At 39.1% G+C, this 16,467-nt stretch overlaps 1 protein-coding gene across 1 annotated transcript in view; it reads right to left on the bottom strand.

Annotated features, from left to right (window-relative positions):
• mindy4 (MINDY lysine 48 deubiquitinase 4) overlaps positions 1-16,467 on the bottom strand; it is a 72,505-nt gene that overhangs the window by 9,587 nt on the left and 46,451 nt on the right. The window contains exons 13-16 of the mRNA XM_008112215.3: positions 16,274-16,341; positions 7,842-7,905; positions 6,798-6,959; positions 73-253 (exon numbers count right to left, since the gene is read on the bottom strand). Of these exons, the coding sequence (XP_008110422.2) occupies positions 73-253; positions 6,798-6,959; positions 7,842-7,905; positions 16,274-16,341 (475 nt within the window). The remainder of the gene's footprint in view (positions 1-72; positions 254-6,797; positions 6,960-7,841; positions 7,906-16,273; positions 16,342-16,467) is intronic.

Genomic DNA, 16,467 nt, shown 5'->3' with positions numbered 1-16,467 from the left:
GCAACTGTGATCTGCACAATACCCACAAGGCAACAGGTTTCACAGAATCTTGAAAGAAGCTGGTCCCCATACCTATGGTCAGACAGATCTCCTCTTGTTGGTTGGCCAAGCCATCATAGTAATACAGGTCAAACCGCCGCTCTGTCCTCCAGTCCCCAAGTAAATCCTTCCTCAGGCAGAAAAGTATGCTGAAGTGGCTTTCACTGCACACAAGCCAAATGGGGAACTTGGGGGTCTTCAAATAACAACCAACCTAAGCAAAAGAGAGAAAGGGAGAAAAAATATGTAAATATGTTGATCATCAGTTAATATCTTGAAGATCAAATTAATACATTACGTCTCAAATATTACATTGGTAAAAGACTACCTGGATACTTTTCTTTCAATGTATTACTTAGATAACCATTTTCTATCTCTCTGGAAGGATCGACCATATTCTGCTTCCTTGCTTCATTATTTCCTATTTTTAAATCCATTGTCCCACACAATACTTTTTCTTTGTTTTTGTTTTGGATAAATTCTTGAATTGTGAACAAAGACCCAAAGTTATAAATATGCTGTCAGAGAAAGAGCAAAAGGTGGATTTCAATTGGGGGAAGATAATATCAGAAGGATTTCCTTTCTAAGCATATGCACATGGTAGCGTTTTGAAAAGTCATGGAAATTGTTTGCTTTTCTGCCTCACTTACACAGAAGAAATACATTCTTAAGAGTTGTCTTTTGATGTGAAATTAGAAACATAGCAACATCTTTCTCTGGAGTGAAACTACATAGATTGCCCAATTAAAGCAGTGGTTCTAAAACTTTATTTCTTTAGGGAAATTTTCCCATATTGCCTGGCCTTAAAAAAAAACCTCTCCCAACAATAATAAACCTTTTTCACCATCTTCAAATGCCTGCAAAACATTTTGGGAAATGGTTAAGGAAGAACTTGTGAGTCATATAGGACTCTGGCTAAAGATGCAATTTTTTCCTTATAGCATTCTTGCATGCAAGAACAAAGGATTTGAAAAATTTTCTCTCCACTGTCTGAGGTCACAAGAGGTTTTATGCAATTTATTTTTGATTTAGAGCCTATAAAATGTCCCCAAATATGACACCTGGCCATTTAAAAAGTATGTTGAAACACTCTTTTTATCACCAACAAGAAAAAATTCAAATATGTATTCAATTCTTACTCATTTTTCAGCTATATGACCCAATAGGGATCTTTACTGTACATCCAAAAAGAAATCTGACACACATCTGAATTGTACAGTACACTCAATAATGATGGACAAAACATATTTTAAGACAGAACTTATCTATGATAGGGTAGAAGTAGCCCTTTCAGTTCTCAGATATTATTACGAAGCTGTAGGTTTTAGTTGGTTAAAGAAGAGGATAAAGCTAGGAAACTGTACTTTACTCATTTTAGAGGGGCATAATCGAAGATTTGGTTGGCATGCCTACTAATGGTATGGGAAAGATAAAGCTAACAAAGATTTTAATAGACATCCGATAAGAACTAGCCTCGGAGCCCCCGGTGGCGTAGTGGGTTAAAGCTTTGTGACTTGAAGGTTGGGCTGCTGATCTGCAAGCTGCCAGGTTCGAATCCCACCCGGGGAGAGCGTGGATGAGCTCCCTCTATCAGCTCCAGCTCCTTCCGGGGACATGAGAGAAGCCTCCCACAAGGATGGTAAAACATCAAAACATCCGGGCGTCCCCTGGGCAACGTCCTTGCAGACGGCCAATTCTCTCACTCCAGAAGCGACTTGCAATTTCTCAAGTTGCTCCTGACACACAAAAAAGCACTAGCCTTTTAATGTTATGGAAAAGATGTAAGGAAGGGATGGAGTCAAAGACCCCATAATGGCTACAGCTTTGGAAGCAGTACTAAAACCAACATATAATGAGGAATGTCTACCTAATGGAAGGAGTAGTTATAAATCCCAAAATTCATGAAGGCTAGTTCAGAGAGCATGAAACCATTGTTTCTTATTATGATTGAAATGACAGTGTGTATGTGTGTGTGTGTATTGTCAGCTTTCGATAATTAGCGTGGATAATTATACAGAACTACAAGAACAAATGAGTTCTGAAATGAAAACTCAGAATATATTAATTTTCCCCAAAAATATATAGATTCTGAATCCTCACCCCAATTATCAGATACACATTATATGTTTGGCTACACTAGAAACATCATCAACGTCTTGCTTCCTTTTGATTGTTTCTGACATTTTCCCAGAAGTTCACAGCTGGGCAAAGATGGCAGACCCTGCAGATTTCAGTGTCCGTTTTAATATAGAACCTTTTTTCATGCATCTCAGTTGTGATTTTCATTTTTGTGCAAAATGTCAACCCATTTCGAAAGGGGGAGACTAATTTTCAACTCCTCGGGGGGGTCAACTAGAGGTGTTTCTACACATGTTTGGCTTTGTTTCATCTTCCCATGGTGGTAAAATTGATTTCCTTCAAAGCTGGGATGACCCGATCATTTCCAGCATGGCAGTTCATAACTTCTAAGCCCATTTCACACCTTGAGAAGAGTGGCGAGATTTTCCCTGCAGCTACTCAAAAAGTAGCAAAAATGAAAGACAGACCCTGCTCTTGGCACAGACGAGGGCTGCAAAATATGAAATGAAATAAATCTGTCCACAATTCCATTCATCAAGTTTGAAGGAAGAGGTAGGAGAAAATAGCAAGCAAGCTGATCAAAACTGTGCAAAGACAACTATCTGATTTATAAAATTCCTTATTTTAATTCTTGTGTGCTTTCAAGTCCTTTCAACCCTAAACGTATATGACTCGCCCAAGGGCACAAAGTGATACATTAGGGATACTGTTGCAGCCCAGCCGCCTACTTGATCCCTTTTTTTCACCCAAACACCACATTGATGAACAAGAATAATAAGTTTATTAAGGAAAGAGTATATAATATAAAAATAGCTTCAAAATACATCCATGAGTTAGATTTCCAGAAACTTAACAAAAGCATGATGCTGGGGAAAATGGAAGGAAAAAGGAAGAGAGGCCGACCAAGGGCAAGATGGATGGACGGTATCCTTGAAGTTACTGGCATGAACTTGAAGGAACTGGGGGCGGCGACAGACGACAGGGAGCTCTGGCGCAGACTGGTCCATGAGGTAATGAAGAGTTGGAAACGACTGACCGAATAAAGAAGAACAAAAGCAATGTCCAACTCTGAACAGAAATTCCAAAAATCACTTAAGGCAAAAGCAAGAAACTGAAATCTAAGGTTTGTTACACTTAAACTAAAATTATATCCAAAAGCCTGAAAGCATGAACATAATCCAGAGACTTGATATTTGAACTTAACTATAATCCTCAATGCTTGAAACTTGAAACAAGATTTGTAATCCAAATAGGAGGCATGGAACGTAAACAAGAAACAGAACAGAACTCCTAATTCAGAGCTCTCACCACCTGAGGAAGACTACACAGTCAAAACCGGTCGTGGATGGTGACTAACCTTGGACTTGTTTAAAACATTGGATTTCATAAAAGGATTCGCTTACTTGGACGTTTAAATTTGGACTCACAATTGGTGACTTATACAGTCCTTCATGTGGAACATGAACTCTGGTGGGCATTGGACTCACAAACTCTGAATATAAAATTTCACTTTCTATGAATGTATGTGTGTTGGTAACACATGGATTATATTTTGGTTTAATTACTGTTTTATAATTCATATTATTGGATTACATTTCTAGCTATAGTGGCCTCCTGCCTGTGCATTGCAGGGAATCCTTTCTTTGTATTCCAATACTCAGACCACAATGTCATGCTGACTTCATTTCTTATCTATACAAAATTTTCTTCTGAAAATCTTATCAGAAATTATAAAGAGGATGGAGAAGAAGGGGAAGAGGAGGAGAAGAAAAGGAGGAAATGAGAAGAAGAGGAAAAATAGGAGGAGGAGGTAACAGTAGAAGAAAATGGTCAAAGAAATAGGAGGATGGATGGAAGAAGGAGGGCAATTAAAATAGAAGGAGGAGATGAAGAAGAGGAGGTGAAGATGGCGAAAGGAAGAAAAGAGAAGAAAAATCAGAGGAGGCAGAAGAAAACAAGGGAGGAGGCGCAGGCTGGTGAGCAGCCAGCCAGCTGCAACCAGCTGTAACAAATTACTCTGACCAAGAGGTCATGAGTTCAAGGCCAGCTCAGAGCCTATGTTTGTCTTGTCTTTGTTCTATGTTAAAGGCATTGAATGTTTGCCTTATATGTGTAATGTGATCCGCCCTGAGTCCCCTTCGGGGTGAGAAGGGCAGAATATAAATACTGTAAATAAATAAATAAATAAATAAAGGAGGATAAATTTAAAAAGAAGGAGATGGCGAGGAGAAATTCAAATAAAATTGAACTTCCAGGGTATTTACTCTCTTCAGCAGGAAAGTCTATCTGCCCTCTCTTCACCTGACTATTTTCCTCCCTGTCTCTAATCCAGGACGGATGTGTAAGAGAAGCAAAGCCAATGCCAGCCTTGGTTATAAAAGGTTACACTCCTGGGAGAGATGTTCCAGAGGGCAAGTGGATGTGCCAAGAGCTAGGAGGAAAAAAAAACACCAGGTGGAATTGAGAATCAAGAAAGCTTTGGCAGAGCAAAATTTTTAAATTGCTGGCAACTTCAAAGAGGATGAAGGATTTGCCATTAATAAATCACACTACCCACATGAATTGGCCACATTTGAAAATAAAGAAAAGGATTAGACCCTTTTATGACCACTTGCGAAATTCAGGAGAGATAAAGAAAGGAATGAAAGGTAGCAAAGAATGCCAATAACATAGAAAAATGCAAATAGTTAAAGTAAGGCGTAACACATCAAGGAACATTGGCCTGAAAGTTATTGTTGATCCCATTAGAGTAGACCCATTGGCTCAAACAGAAAAATCGGTAAAAAAATATTCAGGGTGAGAGTCCAGAGACTCTTGGTCCCACAATAAATCACAGTGTCTTTCTAGAGATTGTAAGAAGAAGAAAGTAATTTTGATGTTTACCAATCTGATTATTGCTTGTATTGACCTAGGAAAAGGACCAGTACGGTGGGTCCCTTCGTTCTGCTTTGCAGACACACAAGGCTCCACATACCATTCTTGTTCTCTCATAAGACTCACTAAACTCTGCCTTTTTATTGATTAATCTCCATATCTACAGGACCGTTACCCAGTTTCATGTATCCACTTCTGGCCAAATATGCTTTCTCCAGGCACTTTCAAGGTCCTCCAGAGCAGCTCTATGGTATTCTTAGTCCAGAAGTATGGCCACCGCAGGACTAGTATTCTGGTTTGATGTATCCACAATGGACCAAATATGTGTCCTCTTCAGGCATTTTCCAGGTCTTCAGGCATGTCTGTATGGTACTTTTGGACTTCATGGCAATAGGGTTCATTTTTATCCACAGTTTCATGTATACACACAAAGTCTGGGAACAAATCCCCTGCAGATATGGGCACTGCATTGTATGCATCTATCTATCCATCCAACTATCCTTATCATTTTACCAATAGATCTTCTTGATGGTTGTGCATGGGCTTTGGAATGTGTTTCTTAGATAAGCTAGATTACTGACCACCTTCTTACCATTCTTGTAGGAAACTGAAGACCTTGTTTCAACAGACGTTTAGAAACTAACTACTCATAAGGTCTTTAATACTTTGATATATTTGATATTTTAATAATCATGATTTTAAATAGCTTTTTATTCAAATGATACTATACTTTTTGTATGCCTTTAGTCACATTAATTTATCTGTGTTTATTTTAACTCTGATAAGCACCTTGAGTCCTAGAGCCAGGGAATAAGTGGAAAATAAGTAATTTACCTATCGACCTACTCAATCCTAGGAACTCCAAATAATAAAACCCAAAAGCCAGATGATCTCTAGGACAGAATGACAGGCACACAAAATAGTGTAAATGTGTTGAAATGAATGAGGAACGTTTTCTGGAGAATACGATGGACATTCTTCCACGGTGCACTCTCTGTTCTGCATTCAGGCCTACTCATGGTACTCTCTACTTATTTTCTACACCTGGTTTCCATTACTACAAGCTAATCAAGTGTGGGCTGAGTCTATCTAAACTGAAATGCCAGAGAAGTGAAGTGTTTGTGTGTGCAGTTACAGCTCCAAAGACTTGGATTCATTTTTTCCTGACAAGCCAATATCAACATAGATTGGTCAAAAAGGGTATTATAGAGCTTCTTTGTGTTTACACAGCGGTGGTTGAAAGGAGACAGCCTTTTCCTCTCCCTTCTTAGCTTCAGAACCAAGCCATGGAAGAAATAAGCCCACTTTGGCTTTTTGTTGTCTTCCCCATGTGCTATAGGCATACTTGAACTCCATATGTTCTTAATAAGTCAGCCTTTTTCATTCTGGGAGTTTCATTACAGACAGTAGTCAAGACTGATTTGTCCTTTGGATTGCTGCAGTTCATTATGTCACTTACCTGAAGTCAAGTTTGCCCAGATGATGCACTTTAATACCATATTGAAAAAGAGTTACATACAAAATAATGGTACTTCATTAGCTGATTTGAAGTCATTTGGATTCAGGATCCTAAACTAGAGGGACTTGAAGCCCCAAAAGATTTGCCCCTTGAATCAACTGCTAAATGGTATGTCAAAACTTAGTAACATTTCATTGTTTCAATGGGTCTAGTAATTAAACTTAGACCAGAAAGTGGCTGAAGTATATCCTTTTTAGGCTACAACTTGCATGGGTGTCCTAATAGTTAAGTACTGAGTAAGAAATCATTAGAAACATTTTTTTCAGCTTCCATTGATATTAAGTACCTGACAGACGTCATAATGCTCAAAAAGAGACAGCAAGCCAACATCACTGCGGCCCCCGATGCCTTTTAAAACCATGATGTTGCCATTTCCAGAGTCCAGCTCCATCACGTCATTGAAAACATTGGACATGGCCATTCCAGTCAGAAGCAGGTTGACCAGTTCCTAGTTTAAGCAGAATAAAGAAGCGTTGGGATTAATATGGTCCTGGGAGTAAATCAGAACAGTGCAATCCTTTGTTAGAGGAGATCCCCAGATGTTACTGAACCACCATTTCATTGTTTTTAATGATCCACCAAGCAGACTGGGGGTAATGGGAATTGCAACACAACAGCTCTAAGGTTGGGGAAAGGGCAAAGGACATTTTAAGACAAGTTTCATATCTACAAGCCTTGTGTCTCAATTCAAACTGCAGCCTTCCAGATGTTACTGTATTACAACTCCCAACAGCTCTAATGATGTCTAATAATGAGGATCAGAGATGTTGTAGTCCAGCATCTGGGGGGCTACATCAAATGACATGGTGGGATGGATTCATGGGCCTTGAGTTTAACCCATGTGCTCTAAGCAAAAGCAAGCCCCTTAAACAAATCTTACCAAGAAAATCTTTTGATAGGTTCCCCTTAAGGTCCTCATAAGTCAGAGATTAAAGATACACCAAACCAATAATACAACATAAAGCGCTAGTAGACAGCAAGTGGAACACTTCCCTTGCATACTCTTTTCTTCCCACCAGCCATCATGAGCGGCATAGATTCCTTTAGAGCAGTGGTTCCCAACCTTTGGGCCTCCAGGTGTTTTGGGCTTCAACTCCCAGAAAACTCAGTCCTGTTAGGAAGTGTGGGAGCTGAAGTCCAAAACATCTGGAAGTCCAATGGTCAGGAACAATTGCTTTATAGGTAGATGCAGGTGTTTAGTTTAAACTCTGTGACAAAGTGAACCTCTGCTTCCCATGATCTGCTTATTTTACAACACTGTTGTTCCCTAACAGATAGTTTAATGAAACAACTCCTTTTGAGAGTGTATTGAGCCCTCTCCTGTATTTACCTGTGAACAGTATCCATGTATACCAATCAATTGGTTTGTGATGACATCAAAATCCCCACGAACTCTGGAAGAGAAAGGGGTGGGAGAAGTGAAATTTAAGAAAGCCATGCAGATTACTGTGTCTGCAGTAATCTTTGCACCTAGAAACACAAAGTTTGTCACTGTCTCCATATTTTCTCCCTCTGTTTGCCAGTTATCAATCAATCTGATTGCTATAATCTCATTTTTGTTTTGTTTTTTGATGTTTGACTGAAACTCAGCTTTTGCACTTTCTTCTTTCACCTTGGTTATAAGGCTCCTCAGCCTTTAATATTTTTCATGAAAACCTAATGTCGAAAAGGCATAGGAACATTAACCCATGTAGGGCTTTGGAAATAATGTCCAACAATGTCATGTGCCCCAAACGCTTCTAACTGACAAGACAATGTACAAAACCTGTTGAGATATATGATACCCCAAACCATTCACATAAGTAGAAGACCCCCATTGAAAAATATATCCAGTTCTTTCTTGTCCATGATATGTGACATTCTATAAAAGATACCACATTTTTGCTGTGAAATATGATCTACATTTTGATTTGCCTTGTCGCCTCAACCCTATTATTTCATCTCTGCTTAAAAAGAAATGAAAACAAATTTTATACATGTGCAATAATTAAGTCAAGACTGCAGAGAGATATGCAGTATTTAAGTGGGATTTGACTGAAAATCTGCTTGCAGAGTTGAATATTAAAATTGATTTTTTTCCTGGGTTTTATTTAAGAAAATCTAATCCCAGGAATAAGACCAGAGGATCATCAAAATGAAATGCAAGTGTTTTAGGTCGATTTAAATGTATATCGTGCAGCTAGTAAAAAATGACATCTCCATTTAGCCAACCCTTCTGCCTGTTGAAAATATTACAGAAAGATTGTGGGGAGGTGGATTGTAATACAAAAAGCCAAAGGAGTTGATGGGATTCCTGGAAAAAATAGGAAAAAAAGCTTGAGTGCAGTCTTAGGTTCTCAAAACTTTGCTCATAGGTGGTAATGCTCTGAGACCCTTAGCAAATGCCTTCAAAATCCTTAGCAGTTGCCACAAAAAACCTTTGGTCAAGCCTTGAGAAATACAGTGCAGGCATCCAAAGAAAAAGGGAAGGGAAAGGACCAAAGTATGAATGTTTAAAGGTGCCTGGTTCTTTACAATGCCAGAAATGTGGAGACAGATGAAATATTTCATTTGGGGGGGTTCAATACTTTTTGAGGCAATGCCTTCATTTTGTCCGATTCTGCACTAGCTGCACTCAGATCAATCTTATCCATACCCACATCTTAATGCTGATTAGATGAATGAATATTTCAAAGTATTTTCAAGAATTATTTGAATATGAATAGTGGAATATCCTAGGTATTATTGTTCCAGCCAGAATCATCTTTGGCCCCTGGCCATTTCTTAGCTCCAGGAACATTCACACCGTGGAAATCCCATAAGCTTTGCTCGAGACAACCTGACTGGTGCAACATGCGTCAATTAGGGGCTGTGGGACACAAAACCTGCACAATAGAAGGAAGTTCTAATTCCATCCTTGGGTTCAATGGGTATGGGAATGTTGCGTTTTGCCCAAGATGACGTTTCAAGGAGAAGCAACATCTGTGGTTCGCATCATGAGGAAGTGGCCATAAAGGACATGGCTGGAAGATTTATAGCCAGCTTGGCTTGGACTGAAACCCCCCACTTCTTCCAGGGTAAATACCATTGCATGCACACAACCTGGAAAAACAGGCACCCCCTCTAGAAAGCTGCGTGGGAACTGATAACTAATGATACACCTTAGACGGGAGCATTAGTCCATCCAAATAAGTACAGTACGACCCCCATAGCCAGACAGGACAAATTCCTGGATTTCACATGGATATGTGAAACCATGGATAATCCAAACCCTATTATTTTCACTGGGATGAACAACAGAGGAAAGGAGACTTGGGTGTAGCTTGTACAAGAGCCCCTAAGTGAATAAGTGAAACCATGGATAAGTGAAACCACATATACTGGTTCCGCAGATATGAGGATCTTACTCTACTACCCATTTTCTAGCAGTGGCACACTTGTGTCTTAGCTAACTTTCTTATCCTACCCATCTCTACTCAGCAAGGCTGACCCAAGGATCTTTAAATCAGCTTTTCCCAACCTTGCATTCCCCTATGTTGCAGGACTACAACTCCCATCGCTCTTGGTTGGTGGGGATGATCAGAGTTGCATGCATAAATATAATGCATTGAAGTCATAGACCAGCCTTTGCATAAATATTCCAAGATATCTACACAAGAAAAATAAAAATGTTTTCAGTGGGGGTAATTTTTAGGGCCTACATGTCCTGATATAACACAGAGATGATTTAACAAATTAATTCCAGGTAAGGCATACTGAAACCCACAAAATTGCCAATTTAAGGGTAATTTCACTAATAGAGATTGACAGAAGGGAAGGATGATTATGAGAATTGTATCCTGACAAGATCTGGAGACTTGAGGTTGCAGGAAAACCCGCTGTTCACATCTGCCGTTGGCACATCTGCCCTTACAGCCATTTTAACAGGTATCTGCTCATGGTTTTCATATAGACAACACAGAAGGATCTGTAGCTTTCGCTGGGGTGTAGTTATGTCGGAAGGCAAAATGAGGATATTCTCCCTCCATTCAGAATTCTGTCCCTCAGTGAATTTTAACTTCAGTCTAAAAAGGAATTGCAGTAACTGAGATCTTCAGTTGGGAATTAAGAAATATGGTTGAGGCATCCAAAGAAAAGAGGCAGGCATAGTGACCAAGAGAATGGCAATGTAACAAATAAAAGAGCCCTTCCAATGCTAGAAAATTTAAGGATTGAAAGGAAATTGTATTAGCAAGGCAGAAATATATGGAGGAGTTCCATAGTGACACCACTGAACATTTGGAACCAATGTTTCCCATAGCTTCTTTTTCGTTCCATAGTATGAACAAAAAATACAAGATTGGCATTTTCTTCTGCATACAGTGCCAACATACACATGCACAAGAAAGGCGATTTGCCCCTTTGTTTACTGTAAATTTTGCTCCTGTTTGCCATTAATAAAAATAAAAGTCGCATTGTGTGTTTAAAACGAGGTGGTGAGGTTTGGCACTTTCACAGCCTCTGTCCATGGGGTGAAAACGGCAATACTCCATGGCTGACCTCACACTCTTTCTTCATGGCAACAGACTGTTAAACATTAACAAAACACACAATTATGGGTCAGGAACCGAAATAGAACATGGGTTGGTACAGAGGAAAAAGATCTGAAATAATTACAAGGGAAATTTTTAAGCCAGTGCAGTCAAAATTAGAGAAGGAATGTTCCGTTTTGACATCCGTCCTTGCCACCAAGAACCGACCGTTGTTTGGCACCAAAGGCAAAAAGGTACAATGTATAAATGAAGGTGACCTTATAGGAATGAGGGCTGTTTGAGATGTTACATTCCTATCTGGCATCTTCACGATACCTTCCTGCCAACTCTAGCATCTGTCAGAAATGTGTTGGGTGAACTCAGCTCAGACTTCAGCCAAATGCTTAATTTTGGTATTTGCTTTCAAAGTAGCACATATGAAGTGGCTCAACAGATTATTTGGGAGAGGGAACTCATATCAGACATTCAGATTCCTTTTAAAGTATGTGTCCATATTTTTTCCAACCCAACTCATCCCTTCAAACAGAAAAGGAGCACATCTGGGTGAAGCATTCTAGTCCAACCATCTGTCCTCTCCAGGGCTGGTTGTCTTGAAATCTGAAGTGGCAAAATCCATTCCATCATCTGACGTTTCCTTGCCATCTTCTCACGTCATGCATCTCCATGCTACACATTTCTAGTGGGTTATTGGTATCTGCTTGGGTTTGGTTCCAGGACTCCCTGTAGATACCAAAATCCATGGATACTCAAAATCCATGGATGAATAACAAGGGTTGACTGTATAGTTTTAAGTTCTACGTTAATTGCCATGGTTTCATTCTATGTAATCCTAGGATTTGCAAGTATAATTGAGAGAATTTATAATTTGAAGCCACTGCCTCACTAAACTACAAATCCCTGCTCTGAGTCCCTCTGGGGAAAGAGGGCAGGTTAAAAATAAAAGTTTTAATACAGTAGAGTCTCACTTATCCAAGCTAAACGGGCCAGCATAAGCGAATATCTTGGATAATAAGGAGGGATTAAGGAAAAGCCTATTAAACATCAAATTAGGTTATGATTTTACAAATTAAGCACTAAAACATCATGTTATACAACAAATTTGACAGAAATAGTAGTTCAATACGCAGTAATGTTATGTTGTAATTACTGTATTTACAAATTTAGCACCAAAATATCACGATATATTGGAAACATTGACTACAAAAATGCCTTGGATAATCCGGATCTTGGATAAGTGAGTCTTGGATAAGTGAGACTCTACTGTATATTATTATTATTCTATAGGATGGAACCGGGCAGTTAAAGTGAAATAATAGCACTACTTCTTGTGCAGTGTGACTTGATCCCTGATCCCCCACTTTGTATGCAATGTGAAGATCTATTCAGAAAATATCTGGACTACTGAAGTCCTAACATCATTTGGATGAAGAAGGTTGCACCTTACATCTTAAGGAATGCACCAAAACTGAGCATATGCTGGAATGCAAACACTAAGAGAAACATAGTTCTGTTTAGAAGGGAGCCAGAAGCATTTTCAGGAAGGTAAGAGTAGTTGCAGAGGCACAATGACTTGAGTACTGAGACCGGGGTAACGTGACGGATGAGACAGAATCATATTTTCCATGGATTAGAATAGAGTTGGTTTAATGGACCAAGCAGCTTTTCTTGCTGACCTTCAGTGTTCCTGAGACTTGAAGCAGTTTTCTTGATGCTATTGTTTTCTTTTCTGAGCTTTTAAAAAAAGATGCACCCACTTTTCTTAATTAAACACAAAAATACCCCACCACACATTGTTTTCTTCATCCTTTGAGAAAAGTAATTCACGACAGAAGAAGAAAAATTTAAAAGTTTCAAGAAATCTTTGGAATTCTAAGCAGAGATGGTTATTTTTGCTCCACAGGCGACACATGGGGTCAGGAGAAATTTCTCATGTCACACATTCAGTGCCACCTTTGAACCATCTCAGTCCAAAAGGTGAAGTGGACTTGTTCTGTTGTTGCTTTATAGGGCAGGATAGAAGTGAATTGGAGGAAGCAGCAGGCAATCAGAATTTGGCAACAAACAACTTGTTTGCTCCTGGAGATGGTGGGCTCATCTTCTTTTGGAGGTATTTAAGTCGAGGTTGTGTGACCATTTGCCACTTCAGTTATATCTTCCATTCATATCTTGATTTCTCTTAAGTCCCACCTGATATTCTTGCAAGCAAGTTTATAAAATATGGGGTAGGGCAACACTACTGTTAGGTGGTTGGCCAATTGAATAACAGTGTCTACTAATGGTTCCTGGAGAGAAGTTTGAGGAGGAGCCCAATGGGTGCCATAGGGTTCGGTCCTGGGCCCTCTGATATTTCAACATCTTTATCCATTACTCGGATGATGGAATAAAGGGAATGCTTATCAAATTTGCAAATGACTTCAAATACACTAGAGGACAGGATCAGTTTTCAAAGTGACCTTGACAGATGGGCCAAACCCAACATAATTATTACAACAAACATTTTTAGGAGGTATGATAGGACCCAAAACGTATTGTGGAAAGGCATGAAACATGTTTGATCATATCATATGCTATTGCTAAGAAATCTTAAAAGATAATTCAGAGGTTGATGCAAAATATTTTTACAGCAAGGATACAGCTGAAGCCAGAGTTCTTTCTGTTGGGGATAGCTAATGAATAATTCAATAATGTGAAATTTAGGGTGATTCACTACATGATATTAGCTGCAAGATTGCTATATGAGCAGAAATGGAAATCTAAATGTCTCTCTACAAAAAAAAAGATTGGATTCTGAACATCTTTGAAATGGACAAATTATCTGATTTGATGAGAGAAGTTGTAAGATTTTTAAAGAGCACGGAGCTCCTCTTGTAAAGAAGGAAGGAAGATAAGATTGTGATTTTTTTGGATTTTGGAATATCTGCATATACGTTGTGAGATATATTGGGAATGAAAACCAAGTCTAAACACAAAATTCATTTATGTCTCGTATACACTTTACACATATAGCCTGAAAGTAATTTTATACATTTTACATAATTCTGTACTTGAAAGAAAGTTTATGTACATTGAACCATCAGAAAGAAAGATATTACTATCTCAGCCACCCATGGAAACAACTCTGGATTTTGGGGTATTTCAAAAGTCCAGATAAGGAACATTCAAACTGCATTTGTATTATTTATTATGTGTTTTTCGCTAAAATAAAACAAACATTATATATCAATAAATAAAGCCGAATTCTTTCTTGGATGTCCAGGCAACATTGATTTGGCCTTCATGTGAACCCACCTGCAAACACTCCAAGGGCTTTTCAGCACCCTTTCCAAACTATGCCAGCTATGTCTGATTCCTACCCCTCACTCCAGCTGTACCAGAAACTCAGTGGTACACATTTTTTCATGCAAGAAAAAGTGAAAAAAAATCTATCTTCCATCAGTTCTCTAACGTGAAGGGAAGATTATACTATGTGCAATTAAAAGACACTTAAGAAAGTACGGCTTGCTCCTTCCAGGGCTGGCCAGGCTCTTTGAAAAACAGCATTTTGTTCTCCTGAGTGAGAAGGGGAAATCTCATTAAACTTTCTTAATGTAAACAACAGATAAGGCCTGGAGTAGGTTTCTTCCCCTGTTTTTGCCCTCAAAATGCCAGAGTCATTTCCCAGGTATCTTTTCTTTTGCTACCATTTTCTCTGAAGGCAATATCTGGAGTCCTAGGGGTGCATCTACACTGTAGATCCCCCAAGCTACAACTCCCACGATTGCATAGCATTGAACCATCACAATTAAAGTGATGCCAAATGGTAATCATTCTACAGTGTAGATGTGCCCTTAGCCACAAAACATGCTAACTGGACATAAAATGAGTGCTGTTCTCTCTCAGCCATGCCCCAGTCCCGCTGTCTGTAATGAGGACTTTGAAAATATTTACTTGCTATCCCTGTTCTCAGTGTGGTAGTGATAATGAGTTCAAGACCTAATCCATGAGCATGAAAGGACCCATAGCATAGTAACCATGATGGGCCAGACACAGGTCATTAGTGATCTGTGTGAGGTTATTAAAGGATCACATAGAACAGCCTCTGTTGTTATAGCTACATATTCATTTTAGCCACTTTGGTCCCCTTTAAATTATTTCAAATTATGCACTTTGTCATCACTTTTATCACCATGACTCCACTAGGTACAAACTACAAATATGTCAGGATGAAGCGCTACAGATCTTCTGCAGAGAATTCCAAATTCCTCATGAATCTACAAATCCCACTATTTGTTAAGATGGTGGTATGAGAGTGCAACAAATACATGCTGAAGAACTGCAATAAAAAGTTCATAACCTAATGATGTGAATAACTTAATGTTTTCATATGAAAGTAAAAACACATCCTGATCTTGGTGTAGATGTATACTGCATATATTTGAAGATGTTGTTGCTGCTGCTGTTGTTATTGGATGCTTTGCAGTTTATTTATTTACAGTATTTACAACATTTTTACCCCGCCTTTCTCACCCGAGGGGACTCAGTTGTATCAATTATGATGTTTCTTCAGGAGAGGGACAATGAGAATATCATTGAAGCTCCATTTTGATCACAATTAATCCATTACAAAAATGTGCCCAAAATGATACACATATTCTTTGGAGGCTTTTAAGCAGAGGCTGGATGGCCATCTGTCGGGGGGTGCTCTGAATGAGATTTTCCTGCTTCTTGCAGGGGGTTGGACTGGATGGCCCATGAGGTCTCTTCCAACTCTATGATTCTATGATTCTATATTTGAGAATGCACATATGTGTGTATGTTTGAATTTTATGAAACAACTACATTTCCTACTTATAACAATACATACATTTAAAGTAGAGATCCGGAAAGTTTTGTGAACTACAAGGTTCAGAATTCCCCAGTGAAAAAAGCAACTGGCCATGATGATTGAGGAATTCTGGGACTTGTGGTCCAAAAGGACCCCCCCCCCCCCCCCGCCCACACACACACACATCTGTGATTTGGAACATGCACAAAAAAGCAGAGATTGGAAGGAAAATACACATTATTGGTATGCATCTGAGACCACAAATGCAGACATGCCCAGGAGGAAGGTCTAGGACAATCTGTTTTCTGAAAAGCCTGGCCTAAAGAATTCTGTCTATGGTGATCTGGAACATACATTGACACATCAGCCATGCCATCTATCTCCCCATTACATCCCAGAGGCTTAGGAGCCCATGACACCTGTCAGAAGAAATGCAAATATACTCACCGATCGATGGATCTTGACAATATCACAGACAACGTCAGAAGGATGCACCCGTATGGACCGGCTTCAAACTGGAAAGCAGGGAGTGGGGAGGAATGATATGGTGGTCAAGATACATTTCAAACCAAACTACCAACAGTCGATGTATTGATAATTTTAATTTTAAATAATATTTCACCATCATCCTTCAAATAAAA

Source organism: Anolis carolinensis, chromosome 6, assembly GCF_035594765.1.
Source record: "Anolis carolinensis isolate JA03-04 chromosome 6, rAnoCar3.1.pri, whole genome shotgun sequence".
In the NCBI taxonomy this organism is placed as follows: Eukaryota; Metazoa; Chordata; class Lepidosauria; order Squamata; family Dactyloidae; genus Anolis; species Anolis carolinensis.
This window is presented reverse-complemented; position numbering and strand designations above follow the sequence as displayed.